Here is a 24781-nt window from a genome sequence, read left to right as displayed (position 1 = left end):
AATTTAAAGCAACGCACACAAATTTATTTTAGTTTAAATATCATTTAAATTTATGGATCATATGCAACTAATTTGGCTAAATTTACTGCATTAAAATAAGTTATATATTAAATATATCTTTAAAAACTGCAGAATAAAATAATGCAAATAATTGTTTTGCTTATTTGTAAATCAACTTGTTAGCCTAAGCTTGCAGCTTAAGCAAAACTTGTTAAATAATTTAATTAAATAATAAATCCCTGTGGCCAACAATTTGGCATTGGTGCTAAGCTTGAAGTTGCGAATTGAAAATTTAGTTAAAGCTGCCAGAGCTTAAAAGTGTTTTTGGGGGCAGCTTAGTTGCTGCAGCTGCCACATGCCACATGCCAACAGGTGGCAGCTGTCGCTTGAGCAACAAAATGTTTTGATTTTGCTTTTAATTTTGATTCGATACGAATTGTTTATTATGCTTTGTCTTACATAAGTCGCTTGGCCATTGTCATTTGTATATTTTCATTTTGTTGCTTTGTTTGTTGTACAAATTTACAGTTGGAGCGCTTTAGCATTTTAATGCCCAATTTGAATGCGTCTACATTGATTCGTTCGTCGACAGCAACAAAAGCTGACACATTCATTTGTTTATATACATATGTAGTTTAAACATTGATTGATCGTCGCTTATGCACTCACTTCCGCATAGTTCCGGCTTAAGCTCGAACCACATAGCTGGCTGGCTTCCGTCTCCTGCTGTCTAACCAAAAATATATAAAATAAAAATAAATAAAGAGAGCACAGGCTATTGCCTTACACACACACATGCACACGAGTGGTCATGACTTGTTTTGGTTTTTCAAATCGGTCTTATTATTTTGGCTTTTACTTTCGACCAAATACTAAAGCCACAACTAACGCGCCTCACTTTTACTCACAATGCGTAAAACTGAATGATGAAGTAATCGCACCACAAATGCCCTTTAGCAGTTATTGCTTTCTCTTCCCCCAGCAGCAGCAGCAGCAGCAGCAGCAGCTGCAACACTTGTGTAACCTTGAGATCTATTTTTATTTTCAAATTTAACATACCAGGTTTAAATTTAGAAATGAGTGCGGTAATCATCGGTTAACAGTCCAAAGCCATTGTTCACAATATGCATTCAATTATAATATTTAATATTATATTGCGAGCTTTGCTTTCATTTCATATTGTTGGCTTTTCATATAGTTTGTAGCTGAATTCTGTTTAAAGCTTTAGCTATAAAATTGAAAAAAAACCTTTATAAATAGGTTAAATTTTAATTTTAATTTGAAAAGTATTAATTACTAATTTCAAAAAAATATGAAAATAAATATACATTTATTTAAACAAGTTGTAAAGCTAAAAAATAAATGAACTATTTTTTTATCTTTATTTTAAATGCTGAATTATTTGCTGCAAATCATGTTTGTTTTATTTAAAAGACACTTACCAATTGTTTTTAATTTGAAATGATAAGCATTTAAATTTTAAATTATTTAAAAAACTTGTGTGCATTAATATAAAAACCTAGTTATATATTTTTTTAATTTTTCAAATGCTAAAAAGTTTTTTTTCTCATTAAATAAAGATAACACTTTCTTAACTGTTTAAAGGGCTTGCCTTATAAAATTGATTAAATGCTATAACAATTAAAAATTAGTCTGCATATTTTTGTTGTTAGTTAATGACTTAAAGTTGTGTGTGTGCGCTTGGCTAATGAAAAAAATAAATAAAAGTAAAGCGGCTTCATGGAAAGCATTAAGGTATTTTGAAAACTACTTTTAATGACATAATTAGGCGTTGCTTTATTTTCTGTTTTGTGTTTATTTTTTTTTTATAACGTACGCTGAGGGCAGAAAAATAAAATGTAACATTTATATTAATTGTGTATGTGTGTGTGTGTGTGAATATTAATTAGCTAGAGCTCAAGAAATGGGAAAGACTTGAAACAGTTTTTTGGCATTTTTTTGGCCGAGTTGCCGCCCAGGCTGATTGATTTGACCCGCAGCGACTTTCACCAGCAGCAGCGCTGATCTTAATGCAACCAAACAGCGACTGTCCGTCCGTCTGTCCGTATGTCTGTCTGCTGACGTGCAACCTGCTACCTTTCCCTCAATCATTGTGTATTTGTATTGTATGATGATTATTCCCGATTTCGGAATTACCCAAAACGCATTTCGTGCTGTGGCAAACGTCACGCGTCCGTCCGTCCGTCCGTCCGTCCGTCGCCGATGTCATCATCGCAGACACTTTTTGGGAGCAACTCAGCACCTCGGGGCCGCCTGTGAAATCAATTTTCCATAATTATGTAACTGTATACACTCTACTCGACTCTGCTCCAGGCATTACCAAAAAAAAAAAAGAAAAATAAATATGGCTAGCAATTAGCTGTTGCTGCTGCTGCTGCTTCTTCTTACACCTTTCAGTTGGTGTCATCCATCAGTTGCTTCATTAGCTCCGCAGGCTATAAAACAAAACAGTCGCATACACTCCCATGCACTTGAATAGGAACCCAAGCACTTTTGTACAGATTTTAACAAACAATCAAAGGTAGCAGAAAAAATCAACATTTTATTTGTATAAAATTGCTTTAAAGCAGAACTTGCTGCCAAGCAGTGTTTCAATATATCGAATATTTAGTTGTGGATTAAAAAAAAAAAACAATATAAGCTTCCAGGTATTATAGATATGTTTGCCATATTCAAAATCTGCATTTAAGAATTGTTAGTTTTGAATTTATAATTTCATAATATTTATTTTCGAAATTCAAAACTCTATAGCTGCAGCTATTTTGAAAATTATGAGTATTTGGTTTAGGCAAAACTAATTCAAAAATCTAAAACACTAACAGAATTTATTTCTAAAATAATAATAATAAAGTAATATATAAAATTCTCAAATATTTGCAAATATTGAATAAAATTCAAATGATATGTAATATTAAAATCAGCTGATGATGTAGCACAATTGGCTGCAGCCGACAGTGTGAGACGCTTTAAGTTACTTACATAAATTTAATTTAAAGAAATAGCCGAAAGCCCCAGCAGCTAAGGCCGCCTTCCCCTGAAGCTTAAGATTAAACTTTAAGCCTACAGTTATATAAATAAATAATTTAAAGAAAGTACGCTTAACTTTTTGCGATGCTCCACTGTACTAAGGAGTGAATTTTTGTTGGCAGTTGCATGCCAATATTCAATTTGATGTTCAATAAGCTGCAACTCAGCTTTTGTGTACAGTTATATGCATAATTTGGCGGCAACTAACGGTTCTAGGCAACCACAAAATAAGCAACAACACAAGTTGGCCAACAATTCACATTAATGACAATTGAAATGAGTGGTGCAATCGATGGCCAATTGTCAATTGTAATCAATTTGAACCGAGGCGAGTTCAATTGCCAATACACATTGATCATCATTAGCTATGTAACTGCAAGTGCATGCGTATGTATGTGTGTGTGTGTCTGTGTGAGCTGCCGTTAAAAGCTGGACAATAAACTTGGCTAACAAGTGGAAGTGGTCAACCAAGTTGAATGCACTTTGCATTAACCCGTTCCAAGTTACACGACTGGCGGGTGGCTCTGGCTCTGGCGCTGGCTGTGGCTCCTCCTAGGCCCGTGTTCACACTGTAGCTGCTGCAATTTGCCGTTGTGGGTCACGCAACGGTGCCAGCCTCAGGGAGACTGGGCAACAACAAAAGCAACAGCAACAACATTAATGTTAAACAATAAGCCCAAGCCAAAGCCCAGGCCCAGGCCCTGGCGCGCATTTCTAGAGCAATATTAATAGCTGACTGCAAAATATGCAAAAGCAACAACAACAACAACAATAAAAAAAAAACAACTATCTACAACAACGACAAGTAACAAATTAATTTCACTTTCTTTGCTTTTGCACACGCTTCGGGCTTCGGCATTAAATTGACTATTGCTTCGCCCATTGTCTTTGCATCGACATGAAAGAGAGCGAGAGAGCGCGCTCGCGCGCGCGGGTGTTGTGCGAGCGAGAGAGCGCTACAGCAGCCAACAAGTGCAGGTTTATTGACTGCGCTGCCAACGTCGCTGCCAACGTAAACTCCCAATTGCTGTTTTTAAAAATCAAATCACATTTTTTTTTTTGGCCACAACATTTATTTTTGTAAAATTTTCTTTGTTTTTTTTCTGCTACATATTTATCAAGAATATTGTTGTTTAAGTTTATTGAACCAACCAATACACATTCAGAGTTTTAACTTTGGTTAATTAATAGACACATAGATATTGCAAATGCTGAACATCTTACATCAAATTCGTTATATAGGATTTTCTAATCAAGCTCAAAACCAATTCAAAATCTGCTTCGATTTGGCTTCAGTTGATACAAATTATGCGTTTGTCTGTAAGGGATATAGTTTAAATAGTCTGGCAATATATGTTAATGAATCGTAATTATACAGATTTCTCTTTGGTTATTAATCAATTGTTGTTCAGCTTCGAGTTGGTACAGCTCGAATACAGATTCCGATTTTGTCAATAAGTGTTAATCCTACGATATTTGTGTATTAATGTTAGCAACTCTTGCAGTTTTCCCGTTTGTGTATAGGGGATAATCTTCCAATATTTTGTATGCATCTTGCCCTTTTGTGTATAAGACGTATTCTTCCAATAATCTTGCAATATTTTTGTTTAATGCTGGCAACTCTTCTTCGAGCTGATTTCCGCTGACATAGCCATATCTTCCGTTTTTTTGAATAAGTCATATTCTTCCATTAATTATAATTGTTTTTCAGCTTCGAGCTGGTTCAGTTAAATCAGTTTCTTCTTTTGTGGTTAAGTGGTATTCTACCAATAATCTTGCTATATCTTATATGCATTTTTAGCAACTATTTGATAATACAGTTTATTCTGCTGCGTATAATGTTTGAATAAATCTAACTCTTAGGTTGCTAAAATCTCTCCAGATGCTGTGCCAACTACGCTTTGGTTTGAAAGAGAGACTCTGATTGACTTGATTATGTTAAAAACTACATCTATAGCGTATAATTGCAATAATTTAAAACTTATTACTATAAACAAAAAGACTTGCGAAGCATTTGTGAGTATTTTCGCATTTGGTATGTCGAAAGATTACGCGCGGGTCAAGCTTTTATATATATCTTAGTACTACTTGCTGACAGCAGCAAAATCTCAATACTTTCTGTTTAAGTTATCGATAGCTAGGGTTTACTTAAGGTTTAGTGTTACTCTAAAATAGCTTTGGGCTACATCAAGTTTTAACGTACAACGTAAATGTAAATTGGAAATTTGAAGCGTTCACACAATTTCATTGTTTAGCAAATTAATATAGACTTGGCTCTCTATGTACAGGTCTGATATATAGAATCGAGAATTGATACCAAGCCCCCTCGCTTCAGATATTCTATTAATCGATAGCTCGTCCAGCATTCAGCATCAAAATACAAGTACGCATAGGTGGGCATTAATTAGGGACGGAATGTGATGTCTGTGGCGGTCAGACCGGAGGCATCCGAGTCGAGATCCAGCAATAGACGCACATAGTCCGCCGTTGTGTTGCGTATGCCGACGACGTTGCGTTGATTGATCATCTCATTGAATTCGAGATTAATATGCTGGCGCAACTGCATCAGCTGCAGCCCAAGCGATTGGGTCAATGTGATGCGTAGCCAGCTGTCCAGAGCTAGTTGAAATTTTGTTTCCCGCACCATCTTATCGCACGGCACGTCCTCCTCCTCGGAGGCCGTTGCATCGGAGTCCTCGCTCTCTGGCAGTAAGTCTACGCCGGCGGTCTTGCCACACTGCAGCACCACCATGAGCGTGCTGACCAGCGTCAAGTGCTCAATGTGCGAGATGTTGCCATTGGAGCGCGTCTTCTCTATGTAGAGCAGAAAGTCGCTGGTGTCGCAGGCACGGCCGCGTGTGAAGCAGTAGCCGAGGCAGGAGTTGCGCGCCAGTTGCACGGCGGGATCGCCGGCGGCGATAAAGACGCGCTTGCGACTGCTGCGACGATCGACGTACACCAGCTGCGGATAGAGTCCGGCGGTCATGCATAGACGCACCATGTTCGCGTTCTTGTCATTGTACGAGATGCTGCTCCAGTCGCGCACCTCAAAGATGCGGCGCATGGCCAAGCGCAGCGAATGCACCGCAGCCACAAACATGTCCATGGAACGGCGGCAAACGTGATGCGCGCTACAATACTCATCCGCGTACCAGGATCCGCGCTCCGTCTCGTACGTATACTCGTCGTAGAGCTGCAGTATGCCCAGCGAGTCGCTGTAGCTCTCCATGCCGTAGGCTTCGCGAGCTCGGCGCTGCTCGTTGCGTGCGCTGCGCGAGCACATTGTGGGCAGCACGAAGGGATCGCGCACCGAGTAGAATGCCGTTATGATGGCCAAGCTGCCGAGGCAGCGATAGTAGAGGCCATAGACCAGGCATTTGCCCAGCTGCACGTCCAGCGGCAGTTCGGCCAGTATGTGTCCCAGCTGGGTGACCTTCTCCGTTGTGGGCTCAATCACATTGAGCACCATTAGCTTCTTCAACGCCTGATGCACCGCCTCGGGCTGTGGCGCATCCAATGCCTGGGACAGAAACTTCTCGATGGGCTGCTCGGGCGCCGCTATCTTGGCCAGCAGACAAATCTCGTCCAGCGTGCGACGCATCATCTCCGGCAATATAAAGCGACTGAAGCTATTGAACTGAGCGCTGCTAAACAGGCGATAGCAAATGCCATTGGAACGGCGACCGGCGCGTCCGGCGCGCTGCTCTGCATCCGCCTGGGAGATCCAAACACAGGCCAACTGCGAGGCATTGGTGGCGGCATCGTGTGTCTTCATCTTGCAGCGCCCAGTGTCGATGACATACAGCAGGTCCGGTATGGTTATCGATGTCTGTCCAATGTTCGTGCTGAGCACAATCTTCAGCTGTATATCGCCAAATTCATTGAACACCTGACGCTGCTGCGCCACATCGATTTGGCTATGCAGCAGTAGAATTTTGATGGCCGCCTCGGGCAGCGCGATCTGCAGCTCCTCCTGCAGATTTGTCATATCCTGATAGCCAGGCAGATAGACAATAACCGCCCCACTCTTGCCCGACATCAGCAGCAGCTCGAGCAGCGATACTATCAAGGCATAATCAATGTCCGACTCGGCTGTGCTGTGTGTGCTCACATAGGCATGCAGCAGCTGCTCCTCGGTGACCTCTCCGTTGTCCTCCCCATTGTTATCCAGCACTGCCTGCATCTGTGGCGTCATATAGCCGGAGATCTTGAGTATTTGCTCGAGCGCAAAGGTGCGCACATCAAAGCTGCGACCCTCGACATTTAAAACGGGCGCAGCATTGAAATACTCGGAGAGCGCATCCACGTCCATGGTGGCCGACATGAGTATGACCTTGAGTGTGCGATTGCGTTGCAGCTCCAGCTTAAGCGCCAGCAGCAAAAAGTCCGTATCCAAGTCACGATCATGCACCTCGTCAATAATCAAATGTGTCGTATTGCTAAAGAACTCTGCGCCATTCATGGCCAGCGAGCGCAGCAGGCAGCCGCTGGTGGTTAGCGTCAGAACTGTGCGATTGGTGCACTTTCCTGCAAAGGAGAGAATATCGCAATTAATCAATTGCTATATGAGCGGGCGGACCACTCCACTTACTCTCCATGCGTATGAGATAGCCAACAGTGTCGCCCAATTTCTCGCCACGCTCCTCGGCAATGCGAGCGGCCACACTGATGGCGGCTATGCGACGTGGCTGGCTAATCACCATGCGCACCGCATGTTTGCGTGCTGTGGCCTGCTCCAGCAGAAACTGTGGCAACTGCGTCGACTTGCCGGAGCCCGTGGCGCCATTCACAATGACCACCTGCGAGTACTTGAGCAGCTGCAGCAGTCTGTGGCGCTGATGCACAATCGGCAATTCGTTGCGCTCCTTGGCCAGACGCTCGCAGATGCGTCCTGGCGGCGGCGGTATGCGACGTATGCCAATCAGGCCGCTGCTCATGCCTTGCGAGGGTGAGCAGCGATTCGGTGGCAGACGACGGAACGCACTCTGCAAGGGCTGCTGCCACATCTCCTGCGTGACTCTGTCCAGCAGCTGGGCTATGCCTGGGCAAACGGTGAACTTTACGCGTTGCGTATCCAAGTTGGGCAGCGTGAATAGGCTGCGCGTCATGGTGAGCACACGTTCACCCTCGTTGTTGCGACTGCGCGTCTTCACTCCCATTTTGCGAGCATAGATGTGCACCTCGCGTCGCTGCAGATTGGTTAGCTTAGTGAGCTCCAACTGTAGAGCTCCGCTTTGTATAAAATTGTGCACTACCTGATGAAGCGCCCTCACTTCGTGGGCGCTAATCCGCTCGGGCTTGTTGCCACTCAACTCAGTTGTTTTTTTGGCCTTGCGTTTTGGCATTGTGTCTGCGGCTGTGGCTTTGCCTTTGCCCTTACCTTTGCCTTTGCCTTTACCTTTACCTTTAGCCTTGGCTGTTGTGCCACTGCTGCCTGATGGTTGCTGATCGTCTTTGTTATTTTTATTTCGACGTTTCTTTTCACTTTTATTCTTTTTATTTGTCATAACGTTGCTGAATTGAAAAAACAAACTAAGTTTACAAGCAAAAATTTTATATACCACACAGAGATGTGTGAGAAATATTTAGAGCAATAGCAGTCAGCTTTTGAGTAGCTAATGTGCCGATGCTATCGATATATCGATAGGCCAAATGTTTGAAAAATCGAGTGGACAGTCGAGTGCGCATGCATTTTAAATTGTTGCAACAACTTTCTAAAATAGCATGTTCCCTATTTGCAATATATATTACCCGCCCCCAGCATGTTAATAATGTCTAGATTGTGTGCTTAAAAAACTGCAGCTTGGCTTAAAACATTTTACATTCTTTTAGTTTAAAACAGCTGTTTATTTTTTAACTAATTTTTCATCTTCACTGCCGCTTGCATTTGAATCAGCATCTGAATCATATTCTACATCATCGTCATCATCGCTATAGTCGCCGTCCTCCTCATCATCATCATCATAATCTTCATCGCCTGCCAGATCCAGCTGCTTGATCTTTTCCAGCAGCTCTTCGCGTGTATGTCTTACACGCTTCTCTGCTTCCTGTGCCTCACGCTCTTGCTCATTCTGCGGCTCCTCCTCCGACTGCTTCTTGCGGCCCTTGGCCATAAAGCGCAGAAAGGCGCGTCGCTTGCGCTCCGAGAATGACTTGATCAAACGATCCATTTCCACCTGCAACTGTTGTTCCTCCTGTGGCGTGGGCTCTGGTGCTTCTATCGTCACCTCATCGGCGCTCTTCAGGCACTTGGCGCATGCGTGCTCCTTGATCGCACACTCTCGGCATATGACATGGTACGCCTTGCGAACGGTGCGCTGCTGACAGCGCGTACAAGTCTTCGCCTGCGTCAGTGGCTTGTACTTTTTATATTTGATTTTCCACTCGATGACCTCCTTGCAGCGCTGGCAGACAGTGGACACATGCATATTGTTCAGTCGTATTTGCTGTGGCGTCTTGTCGTGCAAATCGTTTTTGAATACATGACGATTTTTGTGTTTCTGTGCACGTGTGCGGCTCGCATTGCCGCGCTGTGTGCTCATTTTTGAAGTTTAGAGTGTGTCGTTTAACTAAAATAGATTTATACTAAATATGTTACATGCGCATATTTATTATAGTGCAATTTACCTGTTATGTTTAATTTAACGTGTATTTCAATTTGATTTGTTTTGGTTTACGCTGCGCAAAAAACGTTTCTGTTAGATTCGGGGTTTCGTTTGACATATGGATGACAGTGTGTTTTATTGCTTGGATGACACGGCGCGCATGTCATGCGCAACAAAAAGCTGAATGCTATATATTAGAGCAACTTATTTATCGGCTTATTATTATTATGTATATCGATGTTATTTTCAAATACTAATGTCGCCATTATTTACAGGACTCGGAAAACTGTCCTTGCGCTAATGCAGTCGCCATGCGCGATCTCAAGCAGCGTCTGTTTGATCTACTGCGATCTGGCGGCATATCCGTCGGTGACAACAACAACAACAACAACAGCAGCAGCAGCAACACAACAACGAGCAGCAATGGGAGCAACAGAAATAGCAGCAACAATACTGACACTTCCCAGCCGCTGTACACACCACCCATGCCAAAGCCCAAGAAGCTACACGAATACACAGCGGCCGACTGCAATGCCGCCTTTTTGCGTAAATATCACGATTTAAGCATTAGCCGCGGCTGGGAGCGCGAACGTGAACGTGAACGTGAACGCGATAGAGCAGGACAGGAGCAGGAGCAGAGCAATGTCATATATTTCAATGAGAATTTGTCCATGGCCAGCAGATACACTGCCCGCCAAATGCCGCTCATGCGGTATCCGTCATGTCCATTGAACAGCTTTGGACTCACGGCGCAGCGTGCGGAGGGCAGCGCTGGCAGCAGTTTGGGCGAGGATACAGAAAGCGATAGATACAACTTTTGCTCCGATGAGGATCAGAGCAGCAATGCTCACACCTTTCAGCTGCGCTCTGATGCCGATCCGGATGCCGAGGCAGCAACCGAGCCTGAGCTAGATGCTGATATGGATGAGGATCCAACCGAATCGCAATTGGACTCATTTTGCACGCTCTGCACCTCCACATTTAGCTATAACAAATGCTGTCGCTTTTGCGACAATTCACTCTGCGGCTCCAAATGCAACTCGGAGCGCGGCTCCTCCCATGCCTCGCGTCCCAGTCAGAAGCAGATGCCGCAACGTAATCGAAATCGCAGCTGCTTCGCTGGCATGGACAGTGAGTTCGAATGCAGTGGCCAGCACCTGATGCAGCCCAGTGCCGGAACAGCTGCAGCTATCAGGTAAGTGTCAAATAAGTAAGAAAACACAAAATTTATAAACATAATTTATTGTTATATTGATAAGACAAAAAAAAATCCACTGAACGATTTTACATTTCCGCTATACGTGGGAACTGGGATTCTATTGATTAGATATTGTTCATTGATAAAGTTAGCTTATTCATCGACAGCTCTCTAAGGTGACTAATACGTCGGACATAGCGGGACGTATACTCGCTTCGCCCTGCCAGCAGCTCGCAATGAGCTGCTTCAGTCTATCGGTACACTCGACGTATGAAATATCTTCAAGCTTTGGGCGCTCACCTATATCCAAATGGAAATATGTTTTAAAAGGTCGCTTACTTATTATTATTAGCATTACCGTTCTGAATGGCTTTCATCAAATTCCTTAAGTTGAAATTGATAAATGGAATTAGCCGGCTTAAGACGTGCCACATGCTAATGGCCCAACTGTAGACATCACATTTTTCATTATAATGCTTGCCGTTGAAAACCTTAAAGAGAAGAGGGGCTTTAGTTGGGGTAGCTTGGGGTTGGGCTAAGCGTACCTCAGGTGCCATATACAGAACCGTGCCTTTCTGGCTGGTCATTGAATTCTGTAAGTCCCGCACAGAGCCAAAGTCGCCAAGTTTCAGTACCCGCTGATCAGCTGAGAGCAGCATGTTTAGCGGCTTTATGTCCCGATGCAACTTGCCCTGGCTATGTATATAACTGATGGCCTGAAATAGTCGAATGTTTGTATTTTTATGTCTATATATATATATATACACTATATATTCGATTAGACTAGCTTTGCCTTACTTAAGCTAGAAATTTACTAATTTTTTTTTATAAGATGGTTTAATGAGGTTTTTTTTATGTGAAATCTTTTGTTTATATTAGAAATGTATATTGAAAGCATATTAATTGCTTAATAGTTTAGTTTCGCTATTCGGTTTACATATTGTTTGAAGTTTGAACATTTAAAAATCTTTAAACTTTTAGTGCAAAAGTAAGGCTCTCAAATATTTTGAATGAAGAATGATAAACATTTCATTTAATGATGTTAAAGAATGCTTAGCTAACTCTTAAGCCAGTCGTACGATCTGCGCTCTCTTAGCAATAAAGAATTGAAGCTCTCTCAACGCTGCGACGCGAGCAGCGCTGCTCTCGCCGGCAAACACTTGAAGGCATAACCCAGACATTGGCTGAGTGCCATTAAGTTAATACATATGATTTAATTTTGTCACAGCTACGTGACAACTTGCATGTTATTGTATTTGAAACATTTAAGCATTAAATGAAATGTTTGTTGTTGATTGTGAAACTCACCGCGGCCGACTGTTGAATATAGCCAAAAGCTTGTTCAAATGGAATCGGAATATCTTTGTTCTCCAGTAAGCTATGCAGACATCCACCCGGCATAAATTCCATAACAAGATGAAGACTATCGAACTCATCGGTCGATAAGGCGTATAATTTCATTATATTTTCATGTTGCAGCGTCCGCAGCGAGTCCACTTCTCTTATTGTATCTTTAATGGCATTATTTGAGCCCAATGCTTTGACTGCATAAGTGTTGCCATCGATTGTTGCTGCGAAGACACTGCCGAAGGCACCCCTACCCAAATTCTGATACCATAAAATATAAGTTGTATTAATTAGTTATATGCATGTTTATATTTACTTTTCCTGGGGTAATTTTTTGAAAATTTGAAGTCACTGTTCCACTCCATGTTGCTTCTTTGACGGCTTCATCCAGACTACCAGCGCTTATCGCGAGAGTAATGTTTTTTATTTACTTTGGGTTATCTTTGCACAGCAAAGAAATTTTGCAACTTCATCACACCGACAGTGTGAGACGCTGTACATGAAGCTTGCATAAATTTGTTAAATAACTGTATACAGACTTTATGTGTGAGTCGTCACGCCAAGCAAACTAGCAGACCCTTTTGTGCGCTCTACATAAACAGGGTCTGTGCATTTTAGCAAACAAATTGAGTGTATTTTTTATATAAACGTCGTTTTGCGCTCAGCGTTTTTTATTCCAGAGAATTGCGAGCGTATATTGTGCTATATATACAAGCAAATTATCAGCATACACTCCTCAACACAATTATGTTGACAAACAAATACATTGTAGCTTTATCATTCACTCAAAAGTTTACAATTTATATTGTATAAAATATAAATAAAATGAATATTCAATAAATAAGTAATTTATCCTTAATATTTGCAAAGTTATTTAATCAATTGTGCTGAAATTGTTGGCATCGGTCGATGACTTGTGTACGTAAAACGTTTTTATATAACGGATTCTGGTGCTTCGGAAATAGGTGCAGCTATATTACAAGTTTGGTTGCTCTAACTCTTTAAGTTTCAGAGTTCTTGTTGCTCATACAGGCGGACGGACGGACGGACGTATAGAGTCTAAGTCGATGCAGTTTGTTCAGCTGATTAAGAATATACTTTATACTTTCTGCTTTTACCAACGACTCAGCACAACTTGAAGATACCTTTTTCAAAAATATCAAAGTGTATAAATTTATTTCATGTTTACTTTGAAAAAATCAAGCAAATATGCACAAATATTGATCAGATATAGTTACAAAAGGAGACGTTGCAGTAGATTCTTTGTCTGTATGTATGCTGATCAGTGACTTATGTATATACATATATATACATATATATATATACAAAGCACGTATTAATTGCTCTCGAATTTTCTTTGTTGTGAAATTGCAAATAAACAAAAGCGATTTTTTAAGAGAGCGCCAACACATGCCAATGAACATATGTGCATATGTATGTATTTATATATGTATGTGCGTGTGTGTGGCTGTTGTAGAAACGTTATTACCGTTAGGCAGCGCAACAGCCGAACAAAAGATTGGCTCTGCCTAGAAGCGCATGACGCGGCAACGGTCATAAAAAGCAATATAAATTGAATAAAATTAAGTAAACAAGCTCAAGATAACACAGCAGAGAGAAGAGAAGCCAATGGGCAAATCGAAAAAGTGAAATGCCATAATCAGCAAAATGACGACAGCAGTCGTAGTAGTGGTGCCCCAAAATACTTTTCATCTTATGTTAGAATGCGAATGCTTGATAAAAAGATTAGCAAGAAATCAAATGTAGCAAGTGCATGGAAGCTAAAACAACAACAATAAACAAACAAAACGGACAAGAAAAAGTCCAGCAATGTGCAAAAAGCGCAACGAAAATGAATTCGAAGCCAAACACACACACACACACACACACGCATGCTGAAGAGCTTGCTTTATTAGTATGTGTGTAAATTAAACAGGCAAAGCTCTGCAGTTATGAGCTTTCTCATAAGCTGCGTTGACTGCGACAGCGACTGCGGCAGCGGCAGCGGCTTTTACATTTCTTTGGCGACCGGTGGCCAAGTTAGCGTCCAAGACAGACTCAAACTAGCAACGACCATTGTTCGCTTAGCACGTGCCGCGCGCTCTCTTGCATTTCGCCCAACTATTGCAACAACAACAACAACAACAACAACAGTAACAACAATTACAACAATCATAATAAAAGTGCTGCACAAGTGTCAAAAATTTATATTATTTTGTTAAGTTTTTTGTTTTGTTTGGCTAGAACTCCAATCAACGTGACTCTAAGACCGTGTGTGTGTGTGTAATGTGTGTGCAACACGCGCGCGTATGTGTGTGTGTGTGTGTGTTGCAGCTAGTATGTAGCTGTACAGTAAACACACATATGTATGAACATGTCCATACATGAATGCATTTGGATAAAGCACAACAACCTATGTAAGTCTTATATTTAGTTTTAGAGTTGGGCATTAATATTTAGGCCCGACTCGAGTCTAGCTCTCGGTATTACACTGGGCTACACATTTGGTACTTTGCTACAACTTGAAGCAACTCTAAAAAAAATTAAAATTAATTTACAAATTTATTTAAAACAATATCTTGTTTTTAATTTGAACAATTTGACAACAAGTTTACATACAAAATTAAAATAAATGTACAAATTTGTTACAACAATTCTACAATGTCTTGCTATTATTTTTCAACAATTAAAACATTGTTTGATTGTTTTTTTTTCGTTACACTAGGCAACAAATTTGTAAAAAAATTTAAAAGAATTTACAAATTTGTTTCAATATATACGTATTATTTTTCAACAATTGAAACATTAATTGATTGTTTTATATTTTTGAAAAAAATTGATTTCAACAATTCAACATTATTTTTTTAACAATTGATACATTGATTGCTTTTATTTATTTTATTAAAATGAATTTAAAAATTTGTTTCAACAATGTCTAGGTATTATTTTTCAACAATTAAAACTTTGATTGCTTTTGTTTTCAATTTAAAAATATAGAATATTTTCAGTCGAGACATTTTCTGTTTGTTTAGGAGAAGCTTGCAGCAATTTAAAGCTCGCTGGCTGCTTGCCCCAAGGCGGCGGCTTCAGTATATGGAACGCTCAGCTGGGCAGAGCCCTGCGCACTGATGTGTTTAGAATGCCGTTGAGCGCAGTTAATTGCGCTTTTTTTTTGTTTTTTTTTTTTTTTTTGGTGCGGTGTTCACACGCCTCATAACTGGCCGCTGTTGCAAGCTCCCACACAGAGACAGACAGACAGCCAAATTCGAGTTGCAACTGCAGCCAGTTTGTGTATCGTCCATTCAACTTGCGTGTCTTGCGTCTTGGCGTCGTTGCATAAATAAATATTTATATATAATAAGCGAAACCAAAGACTGATTGCCACTGTGTGTTCGATATTGGACACTAATTAGCAACGCCTAATGAACGAAATCTTTCAGTTACCATATACATATATATATATATATATATATATATATATATATATGTGTGTGCATAAATAATTCAACTATTGGCCGCTGCTGCCAACACAAAAGAAAAAGTGAAATTTCATGGCTCGAAACTCGTTGGCCACGCCTCTTAAACGCCGCCGACTGAACTAAACCAAGGATCATCCTTTTGCTTTCGTTTAGCCAATGTTGCTGTTGCGGTCAACAACCGGCCCTGGCCAAAACAGTTGTTGCCGCCACTGCTGCTGCTGCTGCTGCTGTTGCAACTTTCCACCAATGTCAATTAAGTATTAAGGCAAAAGCGTTTACAGCATTTCAAAGCTGGCCACTTGAGTAGAAATCGCTGCAGTGTCTATAGATTTTCATTTGCCATATTGCAACGCATTGCTGCAACAGGTTTGTGGCAATGTTGCTGCTGCTGCTGTTGTCATAATTGGCCATTTGCCAAGTTGCTCTTGCTTAAGCTCTTGTTGCTGCTGTTGCTGTTGCCGTTTGGTCAACAGCAGTTCCTAAAATTTACTTATCAATTACGCCAAAAGTAATGAATGTCTAATTGCTGTCAATTCGCTTAACGTTTAGCAAATTTGTAATTAATTAACAATAAGCATAAACTTAAATATTTAAACTAATGCCTGCTGCTCAAAACAAAGCAAATGCGCATTGTTTATTTTTATAAATTTTAATTTTGTTCTTTATATAATGTTTGTATATATGTACTTTAAATTGTATTTTTTACATTTTATTATTATTGCTTGTTTTATATAAATTTGCACTTATTTTTCTATTTTTTTGTTAGCTAATTTTCAAAGCTTTTGTTACTTTCCTTTATTTATTTATTTGTCGAGTATATATTTGAATTTTTATGTATATTTTGCTATTATTAATTTATTTTTTTTTATATAATTTTTTATGCGGTGAAAGCGAAAAATTGCTTATATATTTATTTATTTTGCAGTAGTTGTTAATCTAATTAATTTGTATATATATTTTATATATAACTAAATAAGTTTATTAATATTTATATTTTAGGTTAACTCATTTATTCTGGTTTATTCTGCAGTTATTTAGCTCAATGCCTAATTTGTTTGTTTTGCTAATTTTTTTTTTTAAATTTACTTCCTACATTTTTGTATTATCATAAACTCAGCTAAAGCAAGTTTTGTATCTTAAGCTTTAATCTTAATAATGTTGCTTTTGAACATTTATTACAACTACAAACCTTTCGAATTACTAATTGCAACAAGTCACATTTTGTGGCATCTTCACTTCTCATTTGCATTTGCATTTCGATTTGAATTTAGATACATGTATCTGTCTATTTGCTATTTGCTTTGCCTGCTTTGGCTTAGGAGCTGTTGGCCAAATGCTTTGTTCGCTTTGGACTTTCACGGCATTCACCAGACTGCGGCGTCGGCGTCAGCGTCGGCAGCAGCAGCAGCAGCAGCAGCAGCTGGCTGATGAGCTGATTGAATAAATGAATGCATATTTGAATGATAAGTGGCTGGCTGGCTGACTGGCTGGCTGACTGGATAGATGATTCGACAATTGTAACTGTCAACTGTGAGCTTTTTTTTTTTTGCCAAGCTTTAAGCCATGCTGTGGCTAAAGCTGCTCGGAAGCTCTCAACTATGTTTTTGAACTTCCTCTTGATAGTTTTTGATTAGGTGGCGTTATTAGTTTATTAGCAAACGAAATTCAAAAGCTGAAGGTTTCGACAAATTTCTTTCACTTTTGCTTTCTTTTCTCTGCCGCATGCGGAAAGTGAAAATCTCCATCCGCGATACAAATCAAATAAACAAAACGCTGCTCTGCCCGATTCTTAGACTCAATTTGCATTTCTATAAAGCCCATGGGGGCCAATGAGGCTGAAGACGCGACACACACACACACAGCGAGTACCGTTAGATTTGATGCTCAATGTTAGCGGTGTTCTGTTTTTGATGAGAGACAATGCGAAAAGTAAAAGTGTCGAAAACCCACATAGAGCAAAGAGCGGCACAAAGAGAGAGAGAGAGAGAGAGAGAGCAGTTAGCTTACTATTTTAATTGCTCGCTCTCTCAGCTTTGGCTGCAGCTTGAGCCGTTGCAAGTACAGTTAGCACCAACAATAAAAACAGTAACAACAACAACAACCACATTATGGAAATGCCAGCAATAAACAACAATAAGTTTTATTATTTCGTTTTTTTTTTGGCTGCTAATGTAATTAACTTGCATAGAAATAAATAAAATAAGCAACTTTAAGTTAGAAGAATTATTACAATTAAATAAATAGCTTACAAGTGAGTTGCAGTTTTTCTAAAATTATTTTAAAACTTTATTTATAAGATTATCATAGTTTCAAACCAATTTTATATAGCTTGAAAATTATGCATAAATTACATAATATTTGAAATTTAAATTGCATGTAACGAGCTTTGAATCTTATGTATGCAACTTGTTTATAATAATTGTAATTTATTTATGCGCACTGCTCAACTCAAGCGTTAAGTTCTTGTGCTATAACTAACTAACCATAGTATATGTATATTTAGTTAGTTATGTTGTAAGGCAGTTATTAGCTCAGTCAGCTTATCAAAGCAATGGGGCTGAGAGCTGAGGCGTAGTCATCGTAGATCGGGCGCGCTTCCATGACTCTTGAGCCAATTTCGCGTCACAATCTCCATGTTGCATGCCACTGCTGCTGCTGGTGCTGCCCTCTGGGCTGTGGGCATGTGAGTCATGCCCAAGCAGCGTGAAGAGTTCTCGTGTTTGCTGCTTGAATGGCGCTCAACTTGCCGTGGAATTTTATTTATTTCTATTTCAATGAATGTCAACAAAACTTCCGCTACAAAGCTGCTGCTATACCCTACAGTACAGTTGGTGATTGTTGTTGTTGTTGGTGAAAAGCAGCCTAAGATATTAAAGAACTATTGTTGTTATTGCTTAGGCTGCTATAGCCTTTGGCAAGCTATCAATTGTTGATAAGTGAGTGCAGTGAATTAGCTTCACCAACGTTAGTTATTGTAGAATTATTAATTTAGCTAATATACAATTCAGCACGTTGACTTTATTGTAGAAAAGAACTGCAGTTAATTAGATTAACCAACACTAGTTATTGTAGAATTATGTTGTTATTGTTTTAGCTAATACAAAATTCAGGCAGCAATTGTTGAGTTTGTTGGTGAAAAGCCTGCAGTTAATTAATTTCACCAAAACTAGAGTGTTGAAGTTTTATTGTTGTTGTGATTGTTTTAGAAAAACAAAACAAAGCAGTCGATTGTTAGTTAACTTGTGTAAATTTCACCAATGATTTGTAAGCTGGTGCATGGTAGTTAGTGGAATTGCACCAGTCAGTTCAGTATTGAAGGGTAGCTAACTATATTTATTTGATAAAAATGTGATTTAGCGTTGCAACAAGTGACTGCTTGACCTTCGACGTAATTGCCGAGGCGCTGACCCCAAAAAGAAAAAAAAAAAAAGTAAAATCGAAATGAAAATGGAATTGAAAACTAGCAAATGTCAAAGATGAACATGATTAGCTCAGATTAGCCGCCTGCAGTTCAGTTCAGAGCCGCAGTTGAGCGCTTCCCATGACTTAAACCAGTTAGCAGCTTGGCTTGGCTTGGCTTAGAAAGGCAAAATTCGCAGGCATCTCCGGCAGCTCGGCATCTTGCATTTATAATGCAAATCAATGCTCCAATAGTATCCAATTTAATCTGTACCGCATTTCACGTATCTCTTTTATATTTAAATCAGCTCACGGCCGAAGGCCGCCAATAACACAATCTAATACAAAAATGACACACTTGCTCACCACACACAATTAGCATATGAATTTAATATATACAGACAGACAGGCAGACAGACAGACGGACAGACAGTTGTCTAAACAAACTAAAACGACTGAAAAACAAAAAAATTACAATTCCTGTACTATTAACAACAATGAAGCACTTAAGCGTTGTTTTCATACAATACAAAAAAAAAAACACAAAAAAAAACAAGTTAGCCTAGTTTTTGGGCCAATACACATTGATTTATTTAATAAGCTAAATCAAACTCATCAGGCTGCTTGTTAATCTTGTTATCTTTTGGATCAATTAGCTGAGAATAGAACTGTGAAGCGATTTTCGTATGTTTTCTTGTTTATTGCTTGAATTGGACATGCAACAACAATTGCAACAACAATAAGCTGCAACATTGTTAATCGGCCCCGAACAGCGGCCCCCAATGCGTTAATGTTGTTGTTGTTGTTGTTGTTATTGCTGCTGCTGTTTTTGACGCGTGCGCAGCCAAGTGAAACATTTGAAATACGCAGTCGCTGCCGTCGCAGTCGCAGTCGCAGTCGCAGTCGGCATAGGCTTAATGCTGACTACAGTGAGCACAAGCTATGCGGAATTGCATTAAACTAAATACAGTAAATAACAAATATATTGCAATTCTAATTGCTAAATAAAAATATATATTTAATTCTAATTTAATTTTTGTTTAAGCTATATAACAAATTAGAGTTAAAGTAAATTTATTGCAAAACAATATCAAAACTATTTAATTTTTTTTATACATTCACTATTTCTTTTATTTTATTTACACTGATATACTGAATATACTACATTATATACTAAAGTTTTAGAATTTGGAATTTATTTAAATTGAACTAAAATTATGATGTGTTAATGGCAATAATTATTATGTGTTAATTTTATATAATATAAATTTAAGCAATGCAAACAATTTTAAAATATAACAGAATGAAGTGCATTAATTATTGTGTTAATTTATAAAATTAAATGCATTATTATTATGTGTTAATGCATTTAATTTGTGTTATATATTTTTTATACATTTTGTATTGTAGTTGCAATTATGCAGGCTTCACTGTAGCACTCAGCGTCGGCAGCTCACTTGACATGGCAGTGAGCGTGAAAATAAATAAATAAATAACAATAAGCGCGCCCTGAGGGTGGCAACAAGCGTCGCGCACTGACTATGAGTGGGCGGGCGGGGCGGTGCGGGGTGGTGTCGGGGGCCCCTTCAAGTTAAGCAAAGCGTAATATAAAACAATAATAAAAACATAAATAATTCGCTCGTGTGCGCTGTTGTAGTCGAAACTAAAAAGCGCCATAGACTTAATCATCGCAGCAGCAGCGCTGCCAGCGTCGACATTCGCGTCGCTGTTGAGTTTTGCATAGCTGCGCACTCCTCACCCCTCACCTAAGCTGCTCGCGTTGGCTGTGCGCGCATTGAGTTTGGAGTCCAAGTCGGAGTTGAGTTTGGCCAGCAGCATTTGCGGCGACGGCGTCACGGCGCGCAGACGTCGGACGGCGAAAAACAAAAAAACAGAAAACGGAAACCGGAAAAAGCGAACAATAGGCAAATATTAAAAATCCATCAAGAGCAAAAAGAAAAGAAAAAAGTGTAGAACAAATTGAGCGATGCCCAGTGGTGGCGGCACAGTGTCCACGGTGGCGTCAGTGCGTCCGGTTCTGGTGTGGAACGGTGCTCAGTATGCGGCAAGCAGCCGCGAACTGGAGCTTGAGCTGCTGCGTCGCGATTACGGTCTGGACGAGCGCATGCTCCAGTCCACGCTAGTGCCGCGCTACAAACGCCACAAGCCGCAGGCGAGCGCCAAAAATACGCACGTGCGTCTTGTGGCGCCCCAAACCAGCAACAGCAGCAGCAGCAGCAGCAGCAACAGCAAGAGCAAGAGCAGAAAGCACTCCCAGCAGCAGCAGCGCTCGGACTGGATTCTGCGACAGAGCGAGAGCAGCGTCGCTCAGATCAATTTTCATCCCTGGGCCGAGGGCGAGCGCAAGTTTTCGCATTTTGATTTGGTGCCCTGGCGTCGCACGCGCAGCTGCCTGGATCTGAGCAGCGTGCTCGACTATAGCGGACGCAGCAATGCGCAGACGCAGGCAGACGCCAGCGCCGCTGAGAAGTCGCTGCGCGATTTGCAGAAGCTCGAGGTGCGTCACAATCGGCGGCGGCTGCAACGCGCGCGCTCCAACGCAGCAGCGCAGCAGGGCCAGCGGCGTCTGGTGCGCGTGCGTCTGGTTTTCTCCATGGAGCTGCGCCACAAGCGGCTCGAGCTGCTGCGTCAAAATGCGCTGCCGGTGCGCGTGTTCGAGCAACGCTTTGCGCTCAGCGCGCACGAATCCGCCGCCTATGAGCGCGTGCTGCTGGATGCGAGTGCAGGCGTGGAGCAGCATGTGGGCTACTTTAGCAAGCGGCCGCTTAGAGAGCGGCGTCAAAAGCAGGGCGCGCCAGAGGAGGAGCAGCAGGATGAGGAGGAGCAGCTGGTAGTGGATTTTGCCAGCGAAACTGAAGTTGAAACTGAGGAAATGGAGCCAGAGGCGCAATATGCAACAATTCCGCCAGATAAGCCAGTGGAGCAAGCTGAGCCTGAGCCTCAGCCTGAAGCTGATAGCTTGGAAAGTGCTGCTGAAGATGTTGATGTAACTACACCAACAACTACACCCACGACGCCAACAACAGCGACGCCAACAACAACACAAACACCAACAACAATTATAACAATTAGAGCAACACCAACAGCTTCACCAACAACTTCACCAACAGTCGCACAAGTGCCATGCAACAAATGTCGCCATATTGCCATCAAATTAAGGTAAACTCTACAACAACAACAATACACCAACAACATCAACAACAACAACAACAACAACAACAGCAGCAGCAGCAAAGTGCAAGTGACTATTTTTTTTTTCATATGCAAATTGTGAAACCTTTGCCGGGTCTTGTTATGTCAACTGTGCACAACTTTGCGCATTTCTTTATCTTTTCATTTAATTTTTAAATATTTATTTTACTTTTTGTTTTGTGTTATGCGAAAACTATGTTAATGTTTCAAAATTAAGTTAACATTTCGCAATCGAAATCGAAATTCGTACGACAATCAAATTGTTTTGTGTATTCGTCATGGTCGCAGCATAAATTAATTCCAAATTACTGCAGTGAATCAAATCGAATCCAAAATCTGTTGCATGCCATAATTATCAATTCGTGAAGCCAAAAGCAATCAAATGAGCTAAATGAAATTAGCACAAACTTATTTTCGGTTTTAACTACTCCAAGCCTTTGACTTTTGAAAAGAAAACGAATTTTCACTTTTATGTGTCGCTGTTGCTATTGTTATGTGAGCTGCCACGCCCCCTGAACTTGAAGGCCAAAAGTGTTGAAAAGTTACAATAGATATAAAAAAAAGCAAAAGTTTTGAGCAGCTTTAGCTTTGAGCTTAAGAATTTATATTGAAAATTAGATTAAGATTAAATGCAAATGCGAATAGCGCATGAGAAATAAAATAGCTGAGAATCTAATAGAATTGTGATAGAAATTAAGCACTCGGGGCATAAGCGCTGATATAAAATGTAGACAAAGTGAAGTGAGGAGGGTGAAGGGCTTTAATTTCTAGTTTAAATAGATGTGCAAGGCATAGAGAAGAGAGCTAGCGATTTAGCTAACTAAACTTAATACTAATGCAGGAGCTAAGAGTTATTAGTTTTACAAATATACACAAAATAGCTCAAATAATAGTCTACACTGCACTGTGGGTAAAGAGTAAAATAATTTGGCAAATATTTAAATAAGTATTGGTTCGTATACGTAATCCACAAAATAAATTGAAGCTCTAGAATTTTCTTATTAAGTATATAAAAGTCATATATACAATTACATATATACCCATAGTACATTTATACCCACAGTACATTTTATATACTTATATATAATATAGTCAATCGACTCTATGTTGTAACAGCGGAAAACTCCAGAAAATTGTTGCAATGGAATTGTTTCTTTTATTGAATTTTTCGTTTTGCACTTGACTCTTGCCACAGTGACTTAGATTTGTGTTGTGACCAACTGGCCCTCATTTCTTGTTTAATTTTGGGCAAATTTCGTGCTTTGCGGCGCAAAATTTCAGCGCGTTGACGCAATAAACTTGAAGAAAGTTGAAGAAAAGCAAAAACAGCAATGAGTGGAGCAACAGTTAACTGGGCGCACAGAGTCAAGTTTATGAGCATTTTGTTGAACTGCGGAAGCGGCGCCCAATTAAAGATTTTCAAATGAGTTTGTCATGCGGCACAGCCAGCTCTGGCCAGCTTGCCACTTGCCACAGAGTTCAGCTATTCAGGTTACAGAACAAGTTGTTTAAGTGTTGAGAAAAAAGTGTTGCCTACGCACAGGCGGTGGCAACAAGTTTGTAGCCTAAGTCTTTTGTTTCAAAGTATGCAACATATTAATGTTACTAACTTTTATTTTATTGCAGAACTATTAATGACTATGCGCTCAACTCGAATGTACAGCTAAGACACAATAGTCGACTGAACCACATAAGCAACAACGTCCACAACAACAACAACAATAACAATAAATTAAATCGCTTGAACGGCAGCAACAATAATCTGAGCAGAATGCATGCACATCAGCTGGACTCATATTTGGCCGGCATGCCCATGAGCCTAAGCATGCCCAGCCCAATGCATGGAGCTACAATTTCGGATGGCGAAAGACCCAACGGAGGCGCCTTGGCGTTGCACTATGCGGCCGCACGTGGCTGCTTGGACTGCGTGCAGCTGCTGGTGGCAGCATCTGTGGATATTTGGTGAGTACACAAGTCCAAGCTGGGGTGAAAGCTTAAGTAGCAAGCAAAGTTCTCTCTCTCTTTGTCTCTCTCTCGGTTCATTAAATTTAAATGATTGCAAATCGTTTGCCTAGTTAGGCGCGTTTGCTTTGCAATTTATTTGCATTCACTTGCTCCATTTTATTAATGAGTCTAATGCAACAGCAAACTGCGCGCGCATTTTATGTTAATCCCAAACTCAGAACTGAGACCTTAATTGTTTTGAGAAAGCCACTCAGACGCTCAGCCTGTTAATGATCGAACGAACGAGCGAGCGAGCGAGTGAGCGGCAATTAAATGCTGTAGATAATTAAAATTGATGAGCTCACAATTAGAGCCGTTAACAATGCTCTCAAGAACAACAATGGCAATGGCAATGGCAACATGCAATCGATAGTTGTAGCTGCTGCCCACCTGCTGTGTCCACCACTCCAACTTCTAAGCTTGGCTTCACCTAAATACCAAAGGAGAGCACGCGCTCCAAAACGTTTGCGTTGATTCATTAAAAGCCA

General features: G+C 40.4%; 4 protein-coding genes across 8 annotated transcripts in view; 1 reads left to right on the top strand and 3 right to left on the bottom strand.

Annotated features, from left to right (window-relative positions):
* Positions 1-24781, top strand: part of LOC108606428 (homeobox protein 5) — a 45706-nt gene that overhangs the window by 3456 nt on the left and 17469 nt on the right. For 2 of the 5 annotated variants that reach the window (XM_017996537.2, XM_017996538.2), the window contains exons 1-2: positions 20741-22256; positions 23916-24251. In XM_017996537.2, the coding sequence (XP_017852026.1) occupies positions 21064-22256; positions 23916-24251 (1529 nt within the window). In that variant the 5' untranslated portion in view covers positions 20741-21063. Of the gene's footprint in view, positions 1-9928; positions 10849-14445; positions 14616-20740; positions 22257-23915; positions 24252-24781 lie in introns of those variants that run through there. The other 3 variants (XM_017996539.1, XM_017996540.1, XM_017996536.2) reach the window with 3 other exon arrangements.
* On the bottom strand, positions 4130-8553 carry LOC108606429 (3'-5' RNA helicase YTHDC2). Its single transcript, XM_017996541.1, has 2 exons — positions 7640-8553; positions 4130-7575 (listed from the first exon to the last, which is right to left on the bottom strand). The coding sequence occupies exons 1-2, from the start codon at positions 8391-8393 to the stop codon at positions 5453-5455; spliced, it is 2877 nt and encodes a 958-aa protein (XP_017852030.1). The 5' UTR covers positions 8394-8553; the 3' UTR covers positions 4130-5452.
* LOC108606431 (uncharacterized protein C9orf85 homolog) lies at positions 8894-9777 on the bottom strand. Its single transcript, XM_017996542.1, has 2 exons — positions 9676-9777; positions 8894-9617 (listed from the first exon to the last, which is right to left on the bottom strand). Exon 2 carries the CDS (start codon positions 9588-9590, stop codon positions 8895-8897), a length of 696 nt encoding a protein of 231 aa, XP_017852031.1. The 5' UTR covers positions 9591-9617; positions 9676-9777; the 3' UTR covers position 8894.
* Positions 10905-12612, bottom strand: LOC108606432 (mitogen-activated protein kinase kinase kinase 7). Its single transcript, XM_017996543.1, has 5 exons — positions 12515-12612; positions 12160-12459; positions 11397-11567; positions 11210-11342; positions 10905-11151 (listed from the first exon to the last, which is right to left on the bottom strand). Exons 2-5 carry the CDS (start codon positions 12310-12312, stop codon positions 11009-11011), a joined length of 600 nt encoding a protein of 199 aa, XP_017852032.1. The 5' UTR covers positions 12313-12459; positions 12515-12612; the 3' UTR covers positions 10905-11008.

The sequence above is a fragment of the Drosophila busckii genome, chromosome X, assembly GCF_011750605.1.
Source record: "Drosophila busckii strain San Diego stock center, stock number 13000-0081.31 chromosome X, ASM1175060v1, whole genome shotgun sequence".
In the NCBI taxonomy this organism is placed as follows: Eukaryota; Metazoa; Arthropoda; class Insecta; order Diptera; family Drosophilidae; genus Drosophila; species Drosophila busckii.
The sequence above is the reverse complement of the archived record's forward strand: the minus strand, read 5'-3'. Positions and strand labels throughout refer to the sequence as shown.

Coding starts and splice junctions, on each gene's coding strand:
- LOC108606431 (XM_017996542.1), bottom strand. CDS start 9,590: ATGAGCACACAGCGCGGCAATGCGAGCCGCACACGTGCACAGAAACAC.
- LOC108606432 (XM_017996543.1), bottom strand. CDS start 12,312: ATGAAATTATACGCCTTATCGACCGATGAGTTCGATAGTCTTCATCTT. Junction 11,568..12,159: donor ATATTCAACAGTCGGCCGCG/GTGAGTTTCACA, acceptor CGACTATTTCAG/GCCATCAGTTATATACATAG. Junction 11,152..11,209: donor GATGAAAGCCATTCAGAACG/GTAATGCTAATA, acceptor ATTTGGATATAG/GTGAGCGCCCAAAGCTTGAA.
- LOC108606429 (XM_017996541.1), bottom strand. CDS start 8,393: ATGCCAAAACGCAAGGCCAAAAAAACAACTGAGTTGAGTGGCAACAAG. Junction 7,576..7,639: donor CTATCTCATACGCATGGAGA/GTAAGTGGAGTG, acceptor TCTCCTTTGCAG/GAAAGTGCACCAATCGCACA.